Below are 15,682 nucleotides of genomic sequence, written 5' to 3'. Positions count from 1 at the left end.
GTTGAAAATTACACTCAGAGAGGCATGTGAGATTAAAAGATTGATTATACTCACAGGTCCTATAGGAGGGAGGCATGGCACACCACGCAGGGTGCCATATGGGAGAAGCACCCAGGGAGCAGCTCAGCCAAGCAGGTAGGGAGCCGAGAAAGAGAGAGGACCCATGGGCAAGTACCTTTACTGGGGGTCAGGGTGGAGTACATAGCAGAAGTCATGAGGGGTTTTATTGGTGTGTTTGAATGTCACTGGGTCATAGTCAGGGGAGCATGTGGCAGGGACCAGCCTTATCACACCAGTGCAACTGATTGCCTGGGTGGGATGCTCACAGCCTGTTTGTGGGGATGTTGAGGCATTAGGAATATAGGTTTAAAAAACTGACAGGACAGGGGGCTTCCCTGGTGGCACAGTGGTTAGGAATCTGCCTGCCAATGTAGGGGACATGGGTTCAAGCCCTGGTCCGGGAAGAACCCACGTACCACGGAGCAACTAAGCTGGTGCGCCACAACTGCTGAGCCTGCATTCTAGAGCCCGCGAGCCGCAACTACTGAGCCTGTGAGCCGCAACTACTGAGCCCGTGCGCCACAGATACTGAAGCCCTGACACCTTGAGCCCATGCTCCGCAACAAGAGAAGCCACTGCAATGAGAAGCCCATGCACCACAACGAAGAGTAGCCCCCGCTTGCTGCAACTAGAGAAAGCCCACGCACAGCAAGGAAGACCCAACACAGACAAAAATAAAAATAAATAAATAAATTTATAAAAAGAAAAAATTGACAGTACAATTACCTAGCAAGATCTATAAGTACTGGGTGATGTTGGTGCTATGAGGGTTAATCAGAATCTACTACTCACCCATTCACTTCGGGTCTGCTCTTGCCCTGCCAGTCTTACTCATTTAAAAACTATTCATTGCCTTCCTACTATATGTCAGACTCTTTCTAGGTTCTGGGGATAGAGCAATAAATAAAACAACATCCCTGCTTATATTCAGAAGAGGAGAAACTGACGGTGTCTCCATGTAGTGAAATACAGCAGAATCAGGGGTAGTGGGGCAGGAAGTGCATGTTTTTCGGAGCAGCTAGGGAAAGCCTGTCTGATAAGGTTACATTTGAACAAAGGTCAGGATGAAGGGAGGGAGGGAGGGAGAAAGTAGACACTCAAAGGAAGAAGCTTTCTGGTGAACAGAACAGCCAAAGCAAAGGTCCTGAGGTGGGAGTATGTGTGGCTTTTTTTTTTAATGAATGAATTAATTAATTTTTGGCTGCATTGGGTCTTCATCATTGGGTCTTCGTTGCTGCACTAGGGCTTTCTCTAGTTGCACCAAGTGGGGGCTACTCTTCGTTGCGGTGCACGGGCTTCTCATTGCGGTGGCTTCTCTTGTTGCGGAGCATGGGTCTAGGCATGCGGGCTTCAGTAGTTGTGGCACACAGACTCAGTAGTTGTGGCTCGTGGGCTCTAGAGCGCAGGTGCAGTAGTTGTGGCACACAGGCTTAGTTGCTCTGCGGCATGTGGGATCTTCCCAGACCAGGGCTCGAACCCGTGTCCCCTGCATTGGCAGGCGGATTCTTAACCACTGCACCACCAGGGAAGTCCCTGTGTGGCATTTTTGAGAAACAAGATCACTGTGGCTGGAGCTGAGGAGGAGAGTTATAAGGATGAGGTCAGGTAGGTAGTGGAATGGGGCTTGATCTCATAAAGACTTCAGATTTTTTTGTTTGAATGAGTCAAAAGCCAAATAATGGATTGACACATGTAAACAAATGCTTAGACAGGCAGAAGGATCTGATCCATACGTATAAATACACAGCTGGTCATCCACACAGAAAAATCCGCTTAATATATATGAATATATAGGGGAAAGTATGGTGTTTGGTGAATCAGAGGGTCAGTGTGCAGAAAGGGAAAAGAAGGAGATGTTGGGAGAAAAACTAACAAGATAAGAGATCATTGACTAAGTGACTGTCAGAAACCAGAGTTCAATACAAGAATTCAAAGCCCGGGGGAAGTGGAAAAATGGGACCTGGGTGCCATGTGGCACTCATGAAAGATGAAAAAATGTTCATTCCTTCGGCAGAAAAGTCACAAAGAAGAGCTGGGCGGCTGTCACTTTTCTTGTCAAATGTTAGCAGCCAACTTCCAGCGTTATTTTTTCCGTTCTTGTTGATCAGAAATGTGAAAGTATTTTTATCACATACACTTTGGGGTTCCTTTAAATGCTCTTGGAACAATGGCAGGCATGGGCAATTTTGCAAGTTTTGTGCCTTTAGAAATAGTATTTTTATGTGGCTTTAAGAAAATCAAGCAGCTTTATTGTCAAAGAGAATAGCTTGAGTTTGTTGAGAAAAAGGGGTCAGAAACTGGATTTTTGGAATTTGTAGGTTCAAAAGTAACATATCAGAAGCCAGCAAACTTTTCCACATTTGCACTCAGCTGGTTCTTTTGGGGGAGTGTTGTGCTCATTTCTGTAAAAAATGCTTGTATGGCACCCTCAAACCTGGGGACAAATGATTAATGGTATAATCCTCATCATGAATATGAGCCTGTCCTTGGGGCATTTTTATAGAATGTGAAAGCAAATATCATCTACTGTTTTACCAGATGTCTTAATCCTGAATCCAAACCAAGGCTAAGCTAGGAAGCAATGGATTTGGGGCTGCTTGTCCTTGCTTGTTTTGGGGCTCCCTTTTCCATAGAGCTTGGACTCCCAAGCTCTTTTCCTCCTAGTACACTCATGCAGTCCTTAAGGAATGAAACGGACACGCCCAGCCACTGTGTAAGCTGCTCTACTTATGCTATTTTTTACGGCCTGCACAACAACTCTGTAAAGTAGGTATGTCTCCGATATTACAGATGAGAAAACTGAGATCTAAAGGGGTTATATTTAACGTGCCTGAAAAGCATCTCATCTGAGGGGTTTCAAAGCCTGAATTCCCTGCATCATAACCTGTGGCCCCCACATCTGTACATTGGCACTTTTATCCTGGGCCAGCACCCTCTGGGGCACCACACCAGTCTGCCCACAGCCCCATCCCCTTCCCACACTCACCAGGACATGGAAACTTGCCTACCTGTGAGCATTCCATAAAAGCCCACTTAGTCTATGCTTTTCTCTTTTGCTAATGCAGTTTGTTTTTTGTTTGTTTGTCTGTTTTTGCGGTACACGGGCCTCTCACCGTTGTGGCCTCTCCCGTTGTGGAGCACAGGCTCCGGATGCGCAGGCTCAGCGTCCATGGCTCGCAGGCCCAGCCGCTCCGTGGCATGTGGGATCTTCCCAGACCCGGGCACGAACCTGCGTCCCCTGCATCGGCAGGCGGACTCCCAACCACTGCGCCACCAGGGAAGCCCCACTAATGCAGTTTTTTTAAGTTTTAAAAAGTCAGTGGCATTGTGAAGAGTGGTGATTAGTAGGCTAAGTAATGAGACCTCTAATTCTTTTTATCTCCTTAGTAATTCAATGGCAGCAAGGTCTCAGCTCAAAGAAATGATTATCCCAATGAGGACTGAAGGTCATGTGAAATGGTGCCAACAACACCATCATAAATCAGTGAGATGTGTTTGGTGAAAGTTTTCGGTACTCCTCAAAGACCTACCAGCTTCCTACTTAACACAAGTACCCGTTGACAGAATGCTGGAGTATTACTCAGGGTAGGCTAGCTGCTGAAACCAACAACTCGCAAATCTCGCTGGGATAACGAGGCTGTGCTCCATGAGGTCATTCAGGGACCCAGCTTCCTTCTGTCTTGTGCCTCCCCCATCTTCTGGGTGCTCAGAATCTGTCCTTGTCCCTTCTCTCTTCCACATGTGACAGCAGATGGGGAGACAGCGGGAGTAGAGAGTCACACAGGGTCTCAAGGGCCAGACCTGCAAGAGGCAAGCATCACTTCTGCCCTTTTTCCATTGGCCAGAACTTTCCACTGGTCCGCTATATTGTCAAGAGGCCTGGAAAACCTGCTCCTCCATGGACTCAGGAAGAAATGTATTGTCTCTGCCACCATCTAGACTCTCACTTTACCTCTGTCCTTGGCTGGTTTGTTTTGGGACCAGGATCTGAATGCATCATAAGAGCAGCACAGCTACCTTGGTCCTCCCTGTCATTGTGATTCCCCCCCCCCAAACATCTAAGAAACAGTCCGATGGCTCCAGTTCTTCTCATAATTAACCTCCAGAGTCAACTTTTTCATGCCAAACCTGGGACTAGAGAAGAGACTTAAAGTCTAAATAGACTTTTTGATCTTAATGCTCTTGGGTGTGTGGTTCCCAGTCACGAGCCGTTTATCCATTGTAGGGCCTTTCCTGCATCCTTAGACTCACTGACTCATTGCTCTAAAGCCGCGTGGGCTGGCCCTCCTCGTGCTTTAGCCAGTTTTCCAAACACACTCACAAACACACACACAAAAATACCCTTTTCTGGAAAAGAACTTCAAACATGTAGAAACACCTTTGAGTATTTGTGAATAAAAGGGTGTGGTCTCTTATCTAAAGCATTAACCGACTGGAGGATGCTGCTTTATTTTAAGAAAATGGGGATGTGGGTTAGCAAGAACAGTACAATGGAATTCCATTCTCTTCCCAGAAGAAAGGTTGTGAAATTGGCCCCTGGTGATAGGGGCCTTGAGCACATGGATGTGGGACCGGGGACGGAGGTACTTACATCCTGCACTGGGGGTGACTCCGGGGATGGAGGTACTTACATCCTGCACTTGGGGTGACTCCGGGGACTGAGGTACTTACATCCTGCACTCGGGGTGACTCCCTCAACCTCAGCCCTTGGGGAACTTGGACTTTTGTGGACAGCTTCTGGCTTCAGAAAAGAAAGAGGAAGAATTTGCAGCCTGTTTGGCATCTTCTAAATATTAGTAGTTTTTAAACCTTATTGATTTAAAAAGTGGAGCGAGAGAGAGAGAAGGAAACAGAGGAGGGAAGGGAGGAAACAAGGAAGGAGGGAGAGGGAGAGGGAGGGAGGGAGAAAGGAAGGGAGGAAAATCTTCTTTTCCCTCCAAGCTCAGCAGTGACATTTCTGGACCGTGACGGCAGCTCCTGGGCTGTGTGCTTGTCTCTGAGTTGACCGTCTCTGAGTTGACCGTCTAACCACTGGTGCTCAGAGCAGAGAGGGGCGACTGGGGGTGTGATTTGCATTGCATCAATGAGTAAGTTCATGTCCTTCAAGATTTCCCGTATCATAGCAATACCTTAGTGTTGTGCAATGGTTTATGGTTGACAGAAGATGCTCTGCCCATTATGTTATTGGATCCTCCCAGTAAAACACGGGGACATCAGCTCTGAGAGGTGATGGTCACAGTCACACACTTTAATCCCAGGTTGAACCCTGGTCTCAGGGCTTTTAATCCTATGCTCCCCGCCACTTCCTCCCTGTCCGTCCCCGTTTCAGGTTGAGGATTCCTCAGCAGTCTGGGATTCTGAAATCGTCCAAATTAGATGCAGCTCTTAGCACTGACCGTGTTTTACAGACTCCGTGAACGTTCCCTTCAGAGGGATGCGCTTCACAGTGACCCTCAGGTACTTCAGGCAAAAAAAAAAAACGGCGCGGGGGGGGGGGGGCGCTTCCCTGGTGGTGCAGTGGTTGAAAGTCCACCTGCCGATGTAGGGGACACGGGTTCGTGCCCCGGTCCGGGAGGATCCCACATGCCGCGGAGCGGCTGGGCCCGTGAGCCATGGCCGCTGAGCCTGCGTGTCCGGAGCCTGTGCTCCGCAACGGGAGAGGCCACAACAGTGAGAGGCCCGTGTACCGCAAAAAAAAAAAAACAAAAAAACGGAGGGGGGTCTGGTCAAATATGTGCGAGAGATTCTACCTCCTATGTCCCTCCTCATGCCCCGGTGCACAGTGGCTTCTCTGTGGCTCTGTGGAGTCCTGCAGGGCAAGCACTGTTTGCCTTGGTTGAACCCATACATTCCAGGCTTATTTCGGATAGACACTGCTTTTTCCCTGCACAATACCTGTTCTTCCCATAGAACTCTTTGCCTCCTCCCCGTTCTTGAATGGGGATTCAAGAATCCCCATTCTTTGAACATCAGTCATTTCCATTCTGGTCCTTCAGTGGTCCCTGGATTATTTGTGTATAAATGGGTTTTCCTTGTAAATGCGATGGGGCTTATGATCCCAAGAATATCTTTCTGAAGACAGAGAAGAGCGTCTGCCCCTCTTAGGGGTTCATTTCCCATGAACTTTTCACCTACCTTTAGAAACAGGGAAACATAAAAGCCTTTATCTAAATTACTCTAAGATTTGCCCAACCCAAGCCTCTCGGGATGTGCCTTTGAGGAAGGTTTGAGCCATGGCGGTGGCTTCAGGAGTTTCTGCTGATACACAGTGGAGGGTTCACCAGGGAAGAGAGGGTCCTGGAGTTAAACAGAAGCTGTTCCAAGGCCTCTGCACTCTGCACTGTGTGCAGCTGATAAAGCAACTACACCCTCCCACTCCTCCTCTCCCCCAGTTTAAACAAGGATCAACGGAGCATTTACGGGCCATGCCAGATTCTGAGGAGTGATTTCTTTTTTTTTTTTTTTTTTTTTGCGGTACATGGGCCTCTTACTGTTGCGGCCTCTCCCGTTGCGGAGCACAGGCTCCGGACGCGCAGGCTCAGCGGCCGTGGCTCACGGGCCCAGCCGCTCCGCGGCATGTGGGATCTTCCCGGACCGAGGCACGAACCCGTGTCCCCTGCATCGGCAGGTGGACTCTCACCCACTGCGCCACCAGGGAAGCCCCTGAGGAGTGATTTCTTAACAGATTACTTCTGCCTTCTTTCAGGGTAGTAAATATTTGCCCCCAACTATACAGTTAGACTGTGAAAATGCTGGCAGAGAGTATTAACACATAAAGCATTTTTGACTGATCCAATGCAATGGGGTATTTGATCCAGAGAGAACTGTGAACAAAGAGCTACATCTTTAAGAAGGATCCCATTTGAAAGTTGGTGAGGGCATAAATGACATAAAATTGGCCATATGTGATTAAAAAAAAAAAAAAAGACCCCATTTGAACCAACCAAGAAACCAAGGTGTGGGGAAGCTAAGTGCTGGGGTCTGAATGTATTTGTACAACTAAATTTATGTATTGAAATCCCAACTCCCAAAGGGAAGAGGTAGGGCCTTTGGCAGGAGCTGAAGTCATGAGGGTTGAGCCTTCATGAATGGGATTCACAAATCCCGTTAATCTCTTACAAAAGAGACCCGACGGAGTTCCCCTGCCCCTTCCACCATATGAGGACACAGTGAGAAGAGGCCAGCTGTGAAGCAGGAGGATGGCTCTCACCAGAACGTGACCATGCTGGTGCCTTGATCTTGGACTTCCAGCCCCCAGAACTGTGAGAAACGAATTTCCATTGTTTAGAAGCCACCCGTCTGTGGTGTTTTGTTAGAGCAGACTGAATGGACTGAGACACTAAGTAACATGTTGACTCTACACAACACATTGGAAAGAGTGCACGTGTTCATTGGGGAAGCCGGGGAGCACGCTGGAAGGGGCTCTGGACTGGGAGCGGGTCATCTGTCATCTGCCCTTTGTTCAAGGTCAATGATGGCGGAAGGCTCTTGCTCCACCCCAGTTCCTCCCTTCATCTTGGGAGATACCTGATCCAGAGGGCATCTTCGCAGCTCCTGGCATCCTCATGTCCAAGAACCTTCTCCTCTGCTGACCTCTTGCACACTTTTCCATGGCCACTTCCGTGGCCACTTCATCACCTGCAACTGCTCCCTCTTGAAATCTGTTCAAACACATTTTGGGCACGAGTTCCTCCCTCTCCAGCTTGCTGGGGTGCTTGCCTCCACTCTGACCTTGCTGGATCTCAGCAGGACCTCTCTGTTCCCTTGGGCCTCTCCCGTGATCATCTCCTTCCCTGTATTCAGCTTGGAGCCCACAGTCCATCATTTCAAGCTCTCTTGCTAGCACCCGCTTTCAAATTTTTTGAACCTTAATCTACAGTAAGGAATATAATTTCCATATGACCTCTGACTCATATGTACATATATTTTTACACATACCTACAAACCTGCATAGACCTCTCCCAACTTTAAAACAATCATACTTATTTAAAAATCTCTCCCTGGACATCAGTTCTTATGACTATAGCCTTCTTTCTCTCCTTATCTTCACCAAGTTGTTGTAAGGGTCATCTGTATAAACTCTTAGTTTCCTAGGACTGCTTTAACAAATGATTACCCAGCACAGGCTTATTCTCTTACAGTTCTGGAGGTCAGAAGTCTAAAATCAAGGTGTTGGCAGGCCTGCATTCCTTCTGGAGGCTTCAGGGCACAATCTGTTTCCTTGTCTTTTCTAGTTTCTAGAAACCGCCTACATTTTTTGGCTTATGGCTGCCCCATTCCAACCTCTGGTTCTGTTGCCACACCTCCTTCTTCTGACTTTGACCTTCTTGCTTCCCTCATATAAGGGCCCTTGGAGTTATACTGGTCCCTCCCAGATCAGCCAGGATCATCCTGCCATCTCAAGATCTTTAACTTAATTATAACTGCAAAGTCCCTTTTATAATGTAAAGCAACATATTTATAGGTTCTGGGGACTGGTCCCTGTGGACATTTGTTGGGGGGGCATTATTCTGTCTACCAGGTGAACCATCTTAGATTTCCTTAACTTCCACTCACTTTCAGCCTTTTCTCAACAGCCTTCTGTTCCACACTCACCGTCCCAAATGCCTCTCCAAATGGTCCTTGATGCCCTCCATGTTGCTGAAAGCAGTGGGTAGTTCTAATTGTCCTTTGGACCTCTTAGCAGCTTCTGACATAGTCGGCCAATCAGAATGGGGCATGGAAGCCACCTATGGGGGCCATAAGGTGGGCGGGCCAATGGCTTGTCCTCATGAGGGTTTCCCGCTGTCACTGTGGAGGGGGACCTAGTGCAGATGGGATGGGGTCAGCTGCAGAAAACGGGGTTCCATGGCTCTCCATGCCCTATAGATCAGCCCCAGGCTCCACAGTATCTAGACTTTCTTTATTAGTGTAAAGTATTGGTCACAAAACTGCAGGAAAAAGTTTTGTAAACAAACATTTATCTACCAACAGAAAAATACACAGATCCTAAGTTGCGTGGCTGGGTGAACTTTCACAAAGTAAAACACGTATCCACCCTTCAGGTCAAGAAACAAAGCTTTGCCAGCACACACACACTCCCTGTCACGTCCCCTCCCTGTCACCTAACCCCTCTCTTCCCAAAGGTCGTGCTATCCTGGGGAGGCATGGGTGGTTTTTAAATTTTTGCCCTTTTAAATAGACTTTCTTTCTGAGAAGTTTTAGGTTCACAGCAAAACTGAGCAGAAAGCTCAGAGATTTCCCGTATATCCTTTTCCCCCCTGCACACACAGCCTTCCCCACTATCAGCACCCCACACCAGCAGTGCATCTGTTACAATCAGTGAACCTACTTTGATACCTGATTATCACCCAGAGTCCATAGTTTACACTAGGGTTCACTCTCGATGTTATACATTCTTTGGGTTTTGACAAATATATAATGATATGTATCCCCCGGTATAGTATCAGACAGACTGGTTTCATTGCCCTAAAGTTCCCCCGTGCTCCACCTATTGGTCCCTCTCTCCCCCCAAACCTCCGGCCACCACTAATGTTTTCACTGTCTCCATAGTTTCACCTTTTCCTGAATGCCATATAGTTGGAATCACACAGTATGGAGCCTTTTCAAGTTGGCTTCTTTCACTTAGTCATACGCGTTTGTTTCCTCTGTGTCTTTTGTGGCTTCACAGCTCATTTCATTTAGTGCTGAATAATATTCCATTGTTGGACCTAGGCATAGGTTTTCGAAGAAGAAATTGGACCGAGTCTAGAGCAAGTTTTACTGCTGAAGTGTCTTCTTGGAACTTGTATTAGTGTCAGGACTGATGTACCAGGAAGGAGGCTCCTCTCCCCGCTCAAAGTGCAGAAGGGCCTAAGAGACCTCGAGTTAGTCAATTCTGTGCATTGAGCTTCTGCCTCCAGAATATCACTCAGAACGTGAATACGGTGTGCAGGGGGGCTCGGGCCACTGTGCTGCATCGTGCTGTGTTTGGATGTAAATGGTCCCACGGAGATCCAGTTTGTTTACTGGGTACAGAGTACATGACAAGTAGGGTGAAGAAAGGTGATGGCCCCAACACAGCAGAAGTTTCTTTCTCACTCATGTGACCATCTGTGGAGCAGGCAGCAATTCCCTCCATGAATCCAGGACCCAGGCCCCTTCCGTCTTGTGGCTTCACCTGCCCCAGGGCCTTATCATCACCTCCATTTAGCCAGAGTAACACATGGCCTTTTGAACAAACCGTAAACATGAAGCTGAAGTCATGCTCCCAGAATTAATTTAACATTTCAGTCAGTTTGTCATCTCCATGAATGATGGGTGACGGACAAGAAAGTTCTTTTGTTTGTTTGTTTGTTTTATTTTTTATTTTTTGCGGTACGTGGGCTTCTCACTGTTGTGGCCTCTCCCGTTGTGGAGCACAGGCTCCGGACGCGCAGGCTCAGCGGCCATGGCTCACGGGCCCAGCTGCTCCGCAGCATGTGGGATCTTCCCGGACGGGGACACAAACCCGCGTCCCCTGCATCGGCAGGCGGATTCTCAACCACTGCGCCACCAGGGAAGCCCAGACAAGAAAGTTTTAATGACAAAGCTAAAGCTTGGGGGTACCAGTCTGGGAAGCCTCAGAGTGGGTGCTGGCCTGGGGGCAGCCTAAGGGCCACCGTGAGTTCCCTGGTGTGGCTCATAACAGGGTGCTGAGATCCCACAAATGATCTTGTACAAATCAAATCATGGCTTAATCAGGGCTCACCTGTGTATCCTACAGGATGACACTGACCTGGGGCCCTAGGACCACCAAGGGGCCTCTTCCTGGCTCCTCTTGGTGCCCTGAGGGGTTTGAGTGACCTTATGAGTGACAGCATTTCACCAAGCAGGACCTTGACTCACATGCCTGCTGCCTGATGGCAGTTTTGCTGCTCAAGCTAGACTTTGCTTCTCTAAGCAAAGTTAAATCAGGGTAGCTGATGTCTTGGCCTTTCTTACGATGATTGTCATGGGCGGGGAGAAAAAAAAAAGGAGTTGCAGTGAAAGACCTAGAGTCTGGATGCAGTGTGCTGTCAAGGGCGCCCGGTCTCCATCTTCAGGTGGGCACGTGTGGATTGGCTGGTGTGCCCACCCTACGGTAGAGCATCTCAGTCCCTTTTCTGTGACTGTCAGGGAAGCCCAGGGAGCTGGACTGGGTGCCTTTTGCAGAGCATTACGGCCCGGAGAGGATTTTGAAACCCAAGCAGGACTAGCTGGAACACGACCTGGCCGTGTGGGAACTGGGGAGCTCTAAGGCTGCCTCCTCCGCTCTCCCTCCTCCCTCTCAGAGGCCGAAGGCTGCCAGACCGCCTCCCACACACCTCACCAGAAAGTCCCTGGCTTCCCTCCCAGCCAGCCGCCTTGCGACTGACCTCGTGAGGTGTGAGAAGGAGGAAAGGAATCTATGTTTCAGATGAACCTTCCCTCCTCCTTCCTGAGAAAACATCCAGGCCGCCAGCGCTCCTCCGAGCCCGAGGTCCTGCTCAGCTCAGCCAGCCAGCTGGAGACGCAGGGATCGGGAGCCTGTATGAGTTTGCCGGGGCTGCTGTAACAAATGACCACTCACTTGAGGGACGGAAAACAACAGAAATACATTCGCTCAGAGTTCCAGAGGCCAGAAGTCTGAGATCAAGGTGTCCGGAGGGCCGTGCCGTCTCTGAAGTTTCTAAGGAAGTGTCTTTCGTCGCCTCTTCCAGCTCCTGGTGGCTCCCAGCAATCCTTGGTGTTCTTGGCTTGTAGAAGCATCACTCTAGTCTCTCCATGGCTGTATCCCTCTGTGTCTCTTCTCATCAGGACGCGGGTCATACAGGATTAAGGGCCTTTCTTCCTCCAGTCTGACCTCATCTTAGCTAATCATGTCTGCAACGACCCTATGTCCAAATAAGGGCACATTCTGAGGTTCCGGGTGAACGTGAATTTGGGGGGATGGGACACTACTCGACCCATAACAGAGCCCCACCGTCCTCCCCTTCCCTTCCCTAAAGAGAAGGCCCTTATCCCATGCGGGGAGCCTGCCTTGCTTTCTTCTCCAGGACTGAGGCAGGCACAGGGGTGGTTTCCTAAAATAAAACAGCATCCTCTCGCCCCAGGAAGGCCTGGCCCAGCTAGTGGGAGATCAGAGAACCTGAGTCTCCCCCAGGACAGGCATCTACATGCCCAAGGGACACCTACTCGCATTTTTTTCCTGCTTTATAGAGATGCTTCGGGACTTCTTGTCTCCTGGCCCGTCCTTTAGTGCTTCCTGGAGGGAAGGAGCCCTTGGAGGCTTGCAACGGGCCATTCCAGACCAAGGTTTCAGGCCCAGACGGAAAAAGGAGCATCCGCTCCCTCCGCCCCAGCTCGGGGCCTGTCTGGTGTCCTGTCCAGGGAGCAGCTGAGGAGGCCCCGCCCACACCTTCCTCACTGACCAGCTCCTCCCTCCGGGGAGCTGAGGTCCTCCTGCTCCAAAATCCATGAAGGAGTGGTGAGCTTCTGGGCCTCTTGTAACCCAGCTGCATATTTTCCAGGTTACCTAACCAAACTCCTGCAAAACCACACCGCCTATGCCTGTGACGGGGACCATCTGGATCTGCGGTGCCCTCGGCATTCGACGATAAGTGTCCAATCGGCATTTTATGGGCAAGATTACCAAACGTGTAGCGCTCAGCAGCCTGCCTCTCAGAGAGAAGACAGCTTAACCTGTGTGGCGCCCACCACACTGCAGGTATTGCCTTTCATAGATGGTTTAAGATGACAAAACGGATTTCTCTCTCTCTCCCTCTCTGTCTCTCTCTCTGTCTATATATTTGTGATTCTATAGTGTATTCAAAGCAAACACGCTCCATGAAGATCTCAATGTAGACACATCACAAATTTTGCAGGCGAGCTCTTCTTTGCTTCTCAAAAGGATTCTTTACCCAACGAGTCTAAATAGAATTCCTGCTTATTGGAGAGCTCCCTTAATACACTTGCAGAATGAAGTTATTCATAGGCACAGTCCTCCCTGCAATAAAGTAAAGTATCATCATGTTGGGCTTTAACCTCCAGGCCTACGTTGCCTATCAGTACCCGGGGAGAGAGGAAAGGCTGTGCATTCTTAAGTGGAAACCACAAGGCAGACATCAGAAGTCATGAACAAATTCTTAGAGAATGCACTCAAGGAAGGGGAATATCACTAATTATCTTTTTTTTTTTTTATGGTTTGCTTCTCCAGTTGTAGATAATCATGTTATTCTTGTTTAGAGCTATTTTGGGCAGTTTCTGCTGGTTTGTCCTTGATAGTACCAGGAATTAGGGCTGGGGGGTGGCTGACTCATTCCTTTTTCAGTCGGCATTGGGGAAATATGTGGTCTACGGGGAGGTCAAAACGAATATAACAACGATGATTTTAGACTCTCTGGCTTTCAATTATCCAAACAACCTCTATTCTGCTCTCCCAGGCCCCTCAACATTTCTAACTAGTTAGCTAAGATTATGGAGTCACTTGGCCTTGGATTTTTTTAATGCCTCCAAAGTTCCCTATGAATCCATTGAAGTCACAGTGGTTAGAGCAGATAGGTGGCAAATTAGATGTCAGCTTGATTTTGTCAGTTGTGGGAAATGTGGGTGTTGGTAAATTTCCTAAGAGGACTGAGGAGAAATGGAATTAGCTCTAATGCTGTGCAGCTCTCCCTAAGGCTGGAAGAGGAGAAGCAAACATAAAATGATCATGTAAGGGTTTTTCTGTTTTGTCTACTATTTATTGCTTCCAAGCTAAGCATTGTAGGACCTGGGTGGTCATGTGATTGGTAAAGACACCAACTAAGGAGCCAGAAGAATGTGTTTGAATGAATCCCCTGGTTTCCACACCCTGAGGAGAGACAACGTGTGTCTTCTGGAGACAAGCAGTTACTTTCCTTGTGTGCCCCACCCTACCCCCAATCCTTCCCTGTACCTTGAGAATGTTCCCTTTCCTCCCCCCAACACTCTTGCCCACCTATCCCTGGTACCCAGGCTTTCTGCTGCCCTCCTAGGGGCATAAAAAGAACGTGGCCAGTGCCAGCAGGGTGGCAGTGCCTGCTTTGTAAAAGTATGAACTCCTGGCATTCTGCAGTTCCAAAACACGGGCACCTCATCCTCCAACACGGGCACCTGCCTCTGCCAGGCATCCCCAAGGGAAAAGGATGTTGCCATATCCGGGCAGACAAGTCAGAATTTGTGAACACAATTCTGATGTTGTGGGGAGGGTTTGTTTGCCAGAAACATCCCCACGCGCTAGGAGATCCTTTACTTTGTCTTTTAACCTGTGTTTGGGAGCTGAGGCAAGGTGCTTCCTCAGGGGGGCAGTTGCTTAACGTAGGAGAGAACAGGTTGATGTCCACCCATGAGCACCTCACCTGATCTAGCCCACGACTAAATGGCTATAGGAAGTGCCCTCTCTGCAATTTCCAGCTGTAATACAGTTTGGAAAGAGCTCTGCCCTTGGGTCCCATTCCATGGCTGTAACACAAAGAGCCATCCAAGGGCTGAGTTATTTCACAATACCCTCGGCCATGGAATATGCACCATCATCTGGGGGTCCTTGGGGTTTCCCTGGTCATTTTTCCTGATTTTATGCACATCCATGGGGCCCCTGAGGTGACGGGGGATACCTGGTAGGGCCAGCATCCTTCACGGAGATATTCCATGAGCCACTATGAGAACTTGGCGACTCAGACAGGCTTGTGAATCTGCACTAAATTCAGTCCAATAGTAATAAGTAAATTCTTGGGAACATTTTTACTGTACTTGGTGTGGAGGACCTCTGTGTTTGTCGTCAGCAGGGCTTGATCTGTTTAGGAGCTGGAAGGGTAGCAGTGCGACGCTGGCCCATCTGCGACCCAGTATTGGGCATTCCCCGAGCTTCCATAGAGCAGACTCACTCACAAAGCTGTGATCTGCCTGGAAAAGGTCAGGAGAGATTCGAAGGAAAGCTTATTTTTATTTTTATTTTTATGAAGGAAAAATTTTAAGCCAAATGCTCAACAGAAAGCCTGCATATTCCACCCAGAAAATTGCTCCACCAGGAAAAGTGGGTCCCATGCCCTTGAGGTTAGCGAAGGTGGGAATCAGCTTTTTTTTTTTAACCTCTTTACTGGAGTATAATTGCTTTACAATGGTGTGTTAGTTTCTGCTTTATAACAAAGTGAATCAGTTATACATATACATATGTTCCCATATCTCTTCCCTCTTGTGTCTCCCTCCCTCCCCCACTCCCTATCCCACCCCTCTAGGTGGTCACAAAGCACCGAGCTGATCTCCCTGTGCTATGCGGCTGCTTCCCACTAGCTATTTATTTTACGTTTGGTAGTGTATATATGTCCATGCCACTCTCTCACTTTGTCACAGCTTACCCTTCCCCCTCCCCATATCCTCAAGTCCATGCTCTAGTAGGTCTGTGTCTTTACTCCCGTCTTACCCCTAGGACCTTTTTTTTTTTTCTTAGATTCCATATATATGTGTTAGCATACGGTATTTGTTTTTCTCTTTCTGACTTACTTACTTCACTCCATATGACAGACTCTAGGAGGAATCAGGCTTCCTGACTTCAGACTATACTACAAAGCTACAGTAATCAAGACAGTATGGTACTGGCACAAAAACAGACACATAGATCAATGGA

At 48.5% G+C, this 15,682-nt stretch overlaps 1 protein-coding gene across 2 annotated transcripts in view; it reads left to right on the top strand.

Annotated features, from left to right (window-relative positions):
- EVA1C (eva-1 homolog C) overlaps nucleotides 1–15,682 on the top strand; it is an 85,675-nt gene that overhangs the window by 21,751 nt on the left and 48,242 nt on the right. For both annotated transcript variants that reach the window (XM_060099757.1, XM_060099756.1), the window contains exon 2: nucleotides 12,570–12,766. In XM_060099757.1, the coding sequence (XP_059955740.1) occupies nucleotides 12,570–12,766 (197 nt within the window). The remainder of the gene's footprint in view (nucleotides 1–12,569; nucleotides 12,767–15,682) is intronic.

Source organism: Mesoplodon densirostris, chromosome 5 (genome assembly GCF_025265405.1).
Source record: "Mesoplodon densirostris isolate mMesDen1 chromosome 5, mMesDen1 primary haplotype, whole genome shotgun sequence".
Classification (NCBI taxonomy): domain Eukaryota; kingdom Metazoa; phylum Chordata; class Mammalia; order Artiodactyla; family Ziphiidae; genus Mesoplodon; species Mesoplodon densirostris.
Note: the sequence above shows the minus strand (reverse complement) of the source record. Positions and strands in the feature narration are given on the sequence as shown.